Raw genomic sequence first — 12664 nt, 5'->3', positions numbered from 1 at the left:
TAACAAAAAAGAAAAGATTGGTTCTTAAGTAGAATCACTGTGCAGAAGCACCACTCCTAATCCTTCTTCCACAGAAGGAGAAAAAAAAAAAAAAAAAAAACCCAAATCCTCACTGTAAACACTTTCTACCAAGTCTGTGAAGATGTTTTCAAGTAGAGGCACTACTGAAAAAATGTAGTGCTACATCCAACCACTACATAAAGCTAACATAATGACTGGAAGCTCAACATGTCTAAAACTAACCAGATTTAGCTTCAGTAACATTAACTACAATGCTTTGCCATAAGAGACCAAGAGTGAAAACATTTAGGAGTAACAGCATTAAGAGTATGTGAAAAGAACTTCCACCTTTAAAAAAGCTTGTAGAAAACAGAACTGCTGTAGCTACACAAGTCAAAGGCAGGGTTTCTAAGTGCCATGCAGGATGGTACCAGCTCATAGGTAGTAAGACAGTTCTGGTGGTAGTTGTCCACATAGTAAGTGAAAGGAAATGTTTTTTCCTCCCCTCATCTGTAAAGCTCCTGCTGCCTATCCTATGGAGTCAAGTCAGAATCCAGCACAAGCTGTCAGCTTCATTTCCAATGCTATTTTTAAACATCCAATCTCCTCTTTCTCAGGCTTGCAGGAGATACCTAACTCAAAGTCTTATTTCAATTAGCAAGTTCAGTACAGCTCTCAGTTCCCAGGTGTATTTGTATTTAAGCAGCACAGCAGGTTTGGAAATATAAATCCCAGCCACAGGCAGATGCGACAAGTAGGTGTGGCTGTGCTAGCGTAGGAAGGCCCAAGTATTGCCAACAAACAGCCTGTTTGCACAGAGGACCTGAACACCCAGGACCATACCTTCATTTCTTTCTGCCAGCCCACAAAATCAGCTTGCTATGTATACACTTAGAGTTGGTGGTGTTTGGGAACATTTTATTTTGTACATGACAAGATTTGACACCATGTCAGTTAAATAATACAAATTTACATTCATGAGGAATGTTTTTAGAAAAGTGAACTTAAAAAAAAAGATCTCCTTTACCCTTAAAACCCCATACCACCCATCAACATTTTACAGTGGAAAAAAACAAAACAATCTAATTCATATTCCCTCCTAACCCCCCAATGCAGGACAGTAGTTGAGTGTAGTTTACAGTTCATCTTTCACATCTGTGGATTCCTGTGAAGACAAAAAAGAGAATTAGAATATTACTTTTGGAAAGTGGATAAAGGTTACAAGAACTGCCCCAGAAGAACAGAATTTTTTATTATTGTCACTGCACATTAGATTATCCTGCTATGCAAACATAACAGCAGTGGCATCAAAATTAAGTAGGTATAGTACAATAAATACTGTTTCTCAAATTTATTCTTACCTAATCTGACATTTAAGAGTAGGAAATTACATTGCTGTAATCTATATATTTGCACTAGTCACAGGGTATCATTTTGCAGGTCTCTTCAAAAAGCAACCCAAGAAAGCAGGCCCAGTTGGGACCTCATAGCAACTTTACAAGTTAGTACTATCAAGAAGCTATGGTATTAGAAGAGTTCAGCATATCATCAAGACATAATTAAAACTGCAGCCATGAGCTAAGTGAAGGCTGACTTCACATGACAGGTGAACTGTTCAGAAGCAATGGTATTGTCTGGAATGTTGTTCCAAGCCTGTATTATAAGCATTTAAAATTACACAATTACAAACAACTGTTCATGTTTCTGCCCACAAGCTGTGGAAATGCCATGGATAATTATCTTTACTAGAGGATTTGCTACCCTTTTCTTGCCACAGGGCACCATTACCATCTCTAAAGCTTAACTCAGCTCCAGCTTTGAACATACCTCAGTGTCATCTTTTCAAAATACTAGTTTAATAATAAACTTGTTCTGCAGTTTTCTTCCCCCTCCAAGAAAAGCCTGGAACACCTGACACTAAAATCTAGTGTCATGAAAGGCAAAGTGAACTTTATTCCCAGGTAGCACCCACAGATTAAGGTGCACATAAATATTGGCAAGAAAGCATCAAACCTGAGACCCTACCTTCTGTGTATCACTGTCCTCAGCATCAGCATCCAGTTCCTCTTCATCCTGCTCTGCCTCCTCAGCTGCATCTTCAGGCTCTTCAGGTTCCTCATCCACCTGCACACAAAGGTCACAAGCAATTTGCTTTACTTGCTTAGGTTGTTTAATTAGTTGTGCACTAGCTAAATACAGGCTATGTAAGTATTCACTATTATTTCCTAACATTTGCCACCAGCTACCTGAAAGAAAAAGTAAAATCTGTTCAGCACTGCTCCACTCCAGCAAAACAGCCAGCAGAAGTTCTTGCACAGCATTAGGAGAACCTGTATTACTTGTACCCACTTAGAAATTTCTCCTCATTATAGAGATGGGAGCCAAAGGCCTGTGTGCCTAGTTTACTCCTGTAGAGCCAGCACTTGACTAAGGACAGGAATATGCTTAAGAAGCATAATGAAATAGCAGAATCTCAAGCAGCTACAAAGAGCAAGGAAGGAGAACATGAGCTTTAAGTACAGATTCATGGCTGGACTTTTGGTGGCCCACTTAACTGCAGGAAGCTGGATACATTTCATTTTATGCAAGTGAATGAAGCAGCTGCACTTTTTAAGATGGAGCAACAGTAGGTCAATTATCAGTCCAAGTGGAAGACAAACTAACCTTTGCATCCAGGTCAATGTTTAAACTCAAACGAAGCATCCTTTCTATTCTGTCCCCATATTCCTTAGTGTCCGGCAACATATATCCTGATCTCAGAGTTGCAGTTTCAAACAATACCACTGCAAGATCTGAAAGAGTTTTGTCATCTTCATTTTCCTAACATGGAAGAACACCAGAAAAATCAAGAGAGACCTGTTAAAGCAGGTTGTATGCAGCCAAGTCAGCCAATGTTTCACTACTGTATTTATTTACCTTGACCCTCCTCAGCATATCCTTGATCAGTGGATGCCTGGGGTTAATTTCAAATGTCTTCTTTTGGCTGGCATAATAACTGAGAAGAGAAATTACAGCACTAAGTGCTAAGTTTCAAAATGCAGGACCCAATGAGATGTTTAAATCTACATACACTGGTTACAGTCACAGTAACAAGTGAAATCCCCCCCTCCTTTAATACTGGTGCAACTATAAAAAAGCATTCCAGTTACTAAGTTCATCTTCTTTTGCCAACAAATGGCAGATACCACATGCCACCAATGAGTCTTGCTCACCAGGCAGTTTTACATACTGGGCTTGAAAATAACAATTTAAGGCTATAATGGAGACTAACTTGGTTGTAAAATGACCTTAAAAACACCCAGGATCGTTTGAACTGGGCAGAAGCTTGTTACTAGGCACACCAAGCCATTTCTTGTCTGCTACTACAGTACTGGAAGCTTACTTTGTAGATATATCCTTCCCAGTCTGGTAAGCTTGAGCCTTCATGATTCTCTCCATGTTACCAGACCATCCATACTGACTAGCCACAAGAGCACATGGAGATTGGGTTAAACGTTGAGATAACACAGCTTTCTCAATCTGTAAAGAAAAAACCCCAAAACACCCTAATGTTAGTTCTCAAAGCTAATAGCTTATACTTAATAAAGTAAATAACTTGCACTTCCTTGTCAAAAGAATCTCTGAAAAATGTCTAAGGTGACATTCTAACTCTTTATCTTCCTGAATAATGATGTTATCCATAAAGATTCACCCATGAAGACAGAGAAGTTACTGTCAAGTCTGTGCTCAAATAATCTGCAAGGTATGTTGTAGCAAGTATGACAAAAATAATCACTACATATAACACAATATTTTACCTTGTCTTTGAGAGCTTTGTCTTTCATCCAGTTTAAGAGGGGCTCAAATTCCTTTTCCAAGGCTTCCCGACTCTCTTTAGACTTTTCACTTTCTTCAAACTTAACTCCTTCTTTTGCTACATTCTGAAACCTCTTGCCATCGAACTCTGGCAAAGCCTGAATACAGTATTCATCTACAGGTTCAGTCAGATAGATCACTTCATAGCCCTTTTTCAGCAAACGCTCAACAAATGGTGAGGACTCAGCCTAGGATGAAACATTTAAGACATGAGTTTAATTGCATTTGTAATAGCAGCTACGAAAACCTGTACAACTATCTGGCAAATACTGCAGTAGTAACATAAATATAGAGTCTCCACATTTACAGTAAATAGACAACTCATAACATCTATGGTACTAAGATGACAAGCTATAATATACTGTACTCCTTCCCTCTTTCACTCTTACACACCTCCTTTCTGCTGGCACCAGCCATGAAATAGATTTTGTCTTGCTTCTCTTTCATTCTTTCCACATACTGATCAAGGCTTGTGAGGTTACTTTCATGATGAGACGACTGGAAGCGCAGAAGTTTAGCGAGCCGGGTACGATTGGAGTGATCCTCAATAACACCAAGCTTCACATTAGTGCCAAACTCTTTCCAGAATGTGTCGTTGTATTTTTCCTCTGCAATTTTCTTGATCATATCAAGAGTTTTGCGAACAAGTTTCTTTCTGATCACCTAAAAAAAAAGCAGTAATACTGAGTTACAACAATAAGTGTCTTGAATAGCCCTCAATGCAACCTTACTTCAATACAAATTCCACTTTGTATCCCTGATCTTAAATAGACAAGTAATCTGTAAACAGCAATAACTGAATTTCCTTCACATTAATTTCAGAGCCATGCAACAAAATTCATCAAGCTATTAAGTCTCCTAAACTTTGCTGCTGTTGTGCTTACAATGAAGGAATTTAAAACCAATTAGCTTACCTTTAACAATTTATGCTGCTGAAGAGTTTCACGGGATACATTCAAAGGAAGATCATCAGAATCCACCTAATTAAGAAACAAAATTTTCAGTATATCTGACAGTATCTGAGGCTAAAAAAAAAAAATAAAAGTAATATTTATAATACTTACAACACCCTTAACAAAGTTAAGATACTTGGGCATCATGTCATGAAAGTCATCAGTGATGAACACTCTTCGAACATACAGCTAAATTACAAGAGCAGAGAGCACCCAAGTTACTTTAGGGGTTTTTGCTTTTCCACAAAACCATACCCACACACTTTTCTGTCCTACCTTAATGAAATCACTTTTTTTGGATCCATATTCATCAAACAGTCCACGTGGAGCAGAATTAGGAACAAACAAGATGGATTTGAAAGTGACTTCCCCTTCAGCAGTGAAGTGGATGTATGCCATCGGGTCATCATGTTCCTGTGAAGAGAAAACACTTTCAATTAACATGGGGAAAATAACAGTGAATTAATAAGTTTCCAATAATAAGAAAGAGTTTGGCAAATAAGTGCAATTATTTTACAACTAATCCAAGTAGCTATGTTTGGAAGAGTATCATGGAGACAGAAGTTTAAGTTACAAGAGCTGAGTTACTCATGTAAAAATAGCTTTCCTAAGTAACCCTCCTGGAGACCTCTCCCAAGTTTTGCTGGATTTTAATAAGCTAGTCACGAAAAAGTTACCAACAGGACAATAACCAATAGTGTTATCATCATACCACAGTTAAGATACTCTCAAGTTGCACGTTACACTGTATGATACAAAGACAACACTTCTAAGAAACTGTCTCCTTCTTTCTTCCACCACATGCAACAAACAGCACAACTCTCAGACTAAATACAAATTTCCCTGTAACATTTAAACACATCAGTAAGCTCCCCATGAGCTGCAACATAATACACAAACCTAGACTAATCAACACTCAGATGGCAGTATCTTCTCTCTGGAAAAAAGATTAATTCCTGACTGAGATGTTATACCTTCCAAGCTCTCTGCAGTTCCATCTACTGATGACAACTAATTAATTCTTCTGAAATAACCCATTCTATAAGCACTTAGTTTTATTTACATAGCAAGAGATACTATATCAAGCCTCTTGCTTTGGAATTATCTTGAAGCCCAGAGCTTACCTTGGAAAAGGTTTTGTAAAAAGCTTTGTATTCATCTTCTTCAACTTCTTTGGATGGTCTCTGCCAGATTGGTTTTATGTCATTCATGAGCTCCCAATCCCAGACAGTCTTTTCAACCTAGGTAAATAAACACAATAGTATTAAAAAGACTCATTCTTTACTTCAGGTTAGGCCAATTAAATGTACTCCACTGAAGCAAAACATAAAATAGCATGTAAAAATCCCAAACATGCTCTCAAAATTATGCAATGACCTGGACATTCTCATTTTAAGCATACACACTAGTGCAACACATGGGAACAAAACTTTAGTCTACAATGTAGTGTGTTCCATGTTCATTTAACACATTCACTAAGCACCAGCACTTCTGTTCTAATGTTACTCTGGAAAAATCTTCCCAGCAGAGTATGTTTAAATTTAAACTTATCAACAGCATCAGGTTACAGAATTCCACTACCATTTCCAGCAATTCATGCAAGTACTTATAATTAGCTGTGACCACAGCTTCACAAGGCTACTGCCAATCATCTGCCTGACTTCTACCTAGTCTGTTTCATTTAAAACCTTCTCTCCTACCATCTCACTTTAAAAGGATTTGCTCCTTGAAAGTACACACTACTGAAATGCACCTCTGCAAGACTACCTAGGAAAATTACTATCTGACGTGAGCTACAAGACACCAAGGCTAACAAAGCTCACCTTCTTAGTTTTTGGTTTCTTTTCTTCCTCCTCTTCTTCAACTGCTGCTTCATCATCTGTTTCTTCTTCTTTCTCCTTTGCTTCCTCCTCTTCAATGGGTTCTTCAACAGTCTCTGTCTAAAGAGACAACCACAGTTGGAGATTTGAAGACCTTGACTTCCTACCAGGTATGTTGTTGTATTCTGTCAAACAGTTTAATCTTATCCAGCATTAGCCTGATTTCTGCTACTTGTCTGTAGCAAACTTTTCTACAGCTAATATTTTTCAGTTACTTTTTCATTAATACATACTTCCCTTCAATACACTGGGAGATCACCACACTCTAAGTTTCTCAATGCTTTACACATAATGCTTATCAGAGACTTGGTGGATTTTAAGTTGGTGCTACACTAAGAAAACATCACAACAAGCTTAAAATCTAAGACACTGCCCTGTTTCTTATAGAAGGGTATCTAGCTATGGCTCTGCTTGAAAACTTAACAGAGTTTCCATCTACCAAAGTCAGTGGAACAAAGATCCTTATTATTAATTAGCAGTGTTTTTTCTTTGGTAAAATTGTTTGAATCAGAATAAAACTAAGTTCCTATCAAGTTTGTGATTTTAGCAACAGACCAGCATTTGAAAAAAAAACTAACAAACAAAAGAAAACTCCCTAGTAAAATAGTAGCCAAAAGAGTCAGGAACAGAAGAGTTTTAGAAACTGCACAAGAAGCAGCTCTATGGCAGGCCCTCAGCCTTCATGAAAGATCTGGCCATGAAGATCTTAACCAAACCTTACACTGAACAACGCTCAGTTAAATACACTTACCTTGCTGCTCCACACATATATGGGGAAGTTTATGAACTGGGAGTATTTCTTCACTAGATTTTTAACTGTGTCCAGCTCAAGGTAATCAGATGCTTCCTCCTTCAAGACAAGGCTTAAGAAAAAAAAACCAAACCAAACCCTTTAAGTGCTGGACAAGTATTTGACAGTTTTATAGCAGAATATACATTTCTTATGCCTCTGAGACTGACCAACTGAGCCAGAGCATGGTGCTAATAACCAACAGTGAGGGTTGATCAACATACGGGATCATTCATTTAAGAGCTGGACTTGATGATCACTGTGGATCCCAGCTCAGAACAATCTGTGATTTTTGCTGCAGCCATAGCAATTCAGATTTATGCAAGTGAGCTTTTTTATTAGTTCAGCTCCAAATAGTTCTTAAAAAACGCAATTCTTACTCAACCAGCAATTGCTTTCACTGACTGAGGCAGAACACAATATTCAAAAGTTTAAATGAAAACATCAAATCATATTGATACTTATCAGGATCTTGATGCACCCCCATGGGCTGTACTTCAAAACTAGAGCATCAAGATCAACTTTTTTACACTGAGTGCCTCCTCCAGAAGGACATCCTCTAAATCCAGGCCAAATAAATTTACCTACTCATGAAAGCAAAGAGAATAGGACTAGCAAACTACCTCCAGTTTGAACCTTGCATCAGACCAGCCTCACTGATATATAAACAGCAGCCAGATTCCAAGCAAAGCTCTACAGCCCCTGTATAGGTTTTGCCAGGCCAGAATTATGCTGAGTGACTGAATGAGCCTGAAGGGAGCTGAACTGTCTGGAATTACTTGCTGACAGTTGTAAAGACATTCACATCTTTGTTAGCTCATCTAACAGAACATAAACTACATTACTACATTTATTTTTGGATGCAGTTTGTATTTTGCATATTTCTATTAAACTGAATAAAGCGTATTACAAGAAGTCAATCAGTCACAAAGCTAAAGTCACTCACTTATTCCAGTAAGCAAAGTGTACCCACACAACCTTTTTTATTTTAAGACTAAAGAAACTTAATACTTACGTTATGGTTGTGCCACGTCCTAAGGTGTTCCCTCTTGGGTCATTGATCACAGAGAATTCATTTGAATCTGACTCCCAAATATGCTGAGTATCATTGTTGTGTTTTGATGTTACAATAACTCTGTCTGCTACTAAGAAAGCAGAATAAAAGCCAACACCAAACTGGCCAATTAACTCAGATGTTGACTGGCTATCATCCTGCATTTCAGTCATCTTGTTTAAGAATTCACTCGTACCAGACTTTGCAATGGTACCCAGGTTTTTAACTAACTCCTCCTTTGTCATGCCAATACCCGTGTCTGTAACATGAAGCATGTTCTTCTCTTTATCACACTGAAAAAAATAAAGACAAAAACGCAGTTTGACTTCACTGTGATTTTTAGTACATGCCAAAGAAACTTGGTACATAGTAGGTATTCAAATATGACTAGCTACAGTAAAGTGAATCTGCAGTAACTATAGAAATGAGGAAGACTCTCCTTCAAAGCAGTCCAATACTTCAGCTGCTCTTTATAAAACCAGAAACATATCTTTACCACTAGAAGAGGAGTAGTCTTTGGTAGAGTTAATTGCAAGGGTCCTCATGTGGTCCTAGTTTGTATTTGCATCAGTATTAAGCTAAAAAAAGAAATTTAATGATGGAGTGTATTTTTACATTCTTCCACCACTTCCTGAAAAGGTACGTTTGTATCTAATCCTTCTTACCTTGATTTTGACTGTAAGTTCCTCATTGCCAGCAAGAGCATTTTCATCAGTTAACGATATCAACCGTATCTTATCTAAAGCATCTGATGCATTTGAAATAAGTTCCCGCAGGAAAATCTGAAATAGGAACCAGTAGTCAGGAATGGCAGGAGAGAAACAGACACACACCTCCCGAAATTCTAACATGATATGAAGATGAAGGCACTAACCTCTTTATTTTTATATAAAGAATTGATAATTAGCTTCATCATTCTGTTCACTTCTGCTTGAAATGCAAACTTCTCAGATTTTTCTCTGATTTCTTTGATCTGGGATGCATTTAGGCCATCTAGCTGGATAGCTTCTTCCTCTCTGTTAAGACAGTGAAAAACCTATCAAGGAGTCCCGTCCACAAACAGCAAGACTAATTTAATCACGAAGCAGCAGCAATAACACTTAACTACTGATGCAGTACAAAATTACATGATCACATGAGTCAAGTGCAAGAGCAGCAATCCTCAACTACATTACCATAATCCAAAAACTTGACTGAAAATTCATGCTTGCAAGTAACACTTTTTTAATAAAATATTCAGGGAATAATACTGGTAGTCTTAAAGCTACTGCAATCCTCAGCATGTGGTACACCTCACAGGGGTGAGGCATTTCATGGGCACAGGGCTATTTCATCCACAGGCACTAAAATGACATGATTTATGATGTGCAAGAGAAAACCCAAATTAACAGTTATCGATACTCTATAAAAACAAGTTGAAGTTTTCTGAATCCAAGTTCTCAAGCTCATTTTTATTTAGAAGGAAACAGTCTTGACAGGAACGCTTTATTTCCCCCAGCTGACTAGGTCTCTCTTTCGAACAGCGTTCACCCCTTACTTGACGCATTACTGGTGCTCAAACTGACCCATTCAAAATCAGAGCGCCCCGGGTACCAACCTCTGAACAACTTCATCATCCGTTCGAGACCCTTCCCTGCTTTTGCCCAAGTCATCTTCCACAGTCCCATCCACATCCACCTCATCGGCTCTGACCGACACTGGGAAAACAAGGAAACCAGCGCTCTGAGCCCGATCCCCACACTACGCACTGCCCAACTTCTTCGCTTACCCCTCCCCACGCCTTCAGGCTCAGCGCTGCCCCTCGAATCCCCCTCCCTAGGAGAGTTCAGCCCAACCGGAGACACGGGAGATGGGCAGGGGAGGCCTCCTCCTACCCTCGTCCGTGATAGCGCAAGAGTGGCGCAGCCCCCTCCCCCCGCCGCCCCATCTCCGGAGAGGGCCAGGCCCGGGCAGGGCATGAGAGGACTCGAGCATCGCTTCCCTCCCCGTGGGGCAGACTGAGGGGTCCCGCCGGAGACCCCACCGCCCCTCAGCGGCCTTCGTCCCCTTCAACCCAGCAAACAGCGGGGGGGGGGGGGGGGGGGGGGGTTGGGCCTGTTGGCCGGGACCAGGACACCCCTCCGCCAGAACCTTCTAGAAACCCGCAGGCGCTCACCGGCCAGGAGCAGCACACACGCCAGAGCGAGCCCCCAGACCGACTTCATGGCGGCCGCAGTGACAAGAGAAGAGCTCCCGACGCCGCCGCCCCGGAATCCGTCCCGCGCAGCCACCAATTCTACTGGACCACCCGCAGCTCTCCCCCTCCGCCTTATCAACCCCCGGGTGGGGGGGACCGCGCCACTCGGCCCAATAGCAGCGCACCACGCCAAACACGCAGCCAATGGAGAGCTTTGAAAGGCGGGGCTTTCGGCTGGCGCCGCCAATCGTAACTTTCCATGTGCGGTTTCCTGCTGTCGGAGCGTGGCCGGCGCCCATTGGCGGGCGGAGCAGCGCTCGGCCAATGGCGTGCGCGGGGGGGCGTGGCCAGCGTGGCCCCGCGCGGCACTGCAATGAACGATGCGCGCTGTTTAACGGCGGCACAAAGCGCGAAACATCGCCTCCGACCGCTTCCGGGGACGCCCGGGATTGTCATCCGGTCGCGGCGGCACTCACGAGTGCCAAGAAGAGCTAAAAGTAATGATTTGAGTCATAACCAGCTGGGCCGAGCAGCGGGAGCAGAGCCAGGCCCGGGCCGCCGTAGCTGCCGGCAGGGGCAGGGAGGCGCTGACGAGTCCTGCTGTCCGCCCCACCGAGTAGAGGCGGGAACGCCGGGGGCCGCATGCGCCTTTCTGCGCATTGCATATCGGGAGCTGTAGTGCGCGCTGTCGATGTTCCGTAGCGCCCCCTGTCATGGCTGGGTGCTCCTCCCGGCCCCGCTGTTGTCCTTGTGCGGCAGGTTTCTGTCTTCCGGTTTCCAGCGCTCGTCAGGGCAGCCATTCTCCCGGGAGCTCATTAGCGCTCCTTAGCCTACCTTGGGGGCCTTTGTTTATCCGCCCGCGGCCCTCTCTTCTCCCCGGGGAGTGGCGGCTCCAGCAGCCGCCTGTGGTGTGAGGGGACTCGGGACCTGCCGCCCCAGTGCCACCCTGCAGGGCACGGTCAGTGTGAGGGCAATTGCGATCTGTGGCACGCTAAAAGGGAGCCCTGCTGCTCCAGAGACCTTTCCCATGCATTTCCAGTGTCCCTGGCAGGGGTTGCAGCTTGGGACATGAAATGCAGCCTGTGCAACTTCTGCAATGCACCGCTGTTAACAGCGTATGTTAATAAGCGACTTGAAGTAACTTACAACCCCCCTCATCACTCTGAAGAAGTCTGCCCAGGCTTGCATGTGCCAGTCACCTGTTTCGTCTTACATGTGTAACTCTAGACTGGGGGAAAAAACCACCGAATACCAAAAAAGCAAACTTGCACGTGATGAACTTTGTACTTGGAGAGTAATGTATTTGAAAGAGATTGACCGGCAGTGATCAAGGCAAAAAATAAAAGCCCTCACTGTGTTGACAATTTCACAAACAGAGCTTGTTTATCAGTAGCTGAAAGTCTTGGCAAAAATATGTTTATCATCTTTAGTTATACAATGGGCCAGATAGATTTTTTTTTTTAAACTCTAAAACTCAATCTTGTACCTTTCTGTTCTCCTGATAACTAATGTTTATGGAACTTTACTCCAATTCTTTCCAGTAAAGAATTGGAGTAAAGAATGGCTATCTTTGGGTTTTTCTTAATGAAATGTCGTGCTTTAACCCCACCCGGCCACAAAGTCCTGTGCAGCTACTTCCTCTCTCCTCCTCTTGGGCTGGGGGAGAGAATCAGAAGAGTAAAAGTGGGAAAACTCATGGGATGAGATAAAAGTTTAATAGGTAACAAAAACCATGCATGCAAGCAAAACAAAACGGGGAATTAATTCACCATTCCCCATGGGCAAGCAGATGTTCAGCCATCTCCAGGACAGCAGGGCCCAAGCACACACAGCAGTGACTTAGGAAGACACCATCACTCCCAACATCCTCCCCTTCCTCCCCTTTCTCCCAGCTCTCTACACTGAGCATGGTGCCATATGGCATGGAAGGTCCTTCAGGTCAGTTGGGCTCAGCTG

General features: G+C 42.1%; 1 protein-coding gene across 1 annotated transcript; it reads right to left on the bottom strand.

Annotated features, from left to right (window-relative positions):
* Positions 1-901: 901 nt before the first annotated feature.
* Positions 902-10849, bottom strand: HSP90B1 (heat shock protein 90 beta family member 1). Its single transcript, XM_074539271.1, has 18 exons — positions 10688-10849; positions 10130-10229; positions 9407-9548; positions 9198-9314; positions 8494-8825; positions 7440-7551; positions 6632-6748; positions 5933-6049; positions 5085-5222; positions 4920-4997; positions 4770-4835; positions 4249-4518; positions 3798-4043; positions 3383-3519; positions 2917-2995; positions 2665-2820; positions 2026-2124; positions 902-1165 (listed from the first exon to the last, which is right to left on the bottom strand). The coding sequence occupies exons 1-18, from the start codon at positions 10734-10736 to the stop codon at positions 1136-1138; spliced, it is 2385 nt and encodes a 794-aa protein (XP_074395372.1). The 5' UTR covers positions 10737-10849; the 3' UTR covers positions 902-1135.
* Between the last annotated feature and the right edge of the window lie 1815 nt (positions 10850-12664).

This window comes from Zonotrichia albicollis, chromosome 4 (genome assembly GCF_047830755.1).
Source record: "Zonotrichia albicollis isolate bZonAlb1 chromosome 4, bZonAlb1.hap1, whole genome shotgun sequence".
NCBI lineage: Eukaryota > Metazoa > Chordata > Aves > Passeriformes > Passerellidae > Zonotrichia > Zonotrichia albicollis.
Note: the sequence above shows the minus strand (reverse complement) of the source record. Positions and strands in the feature narration are given on the sequence as shown.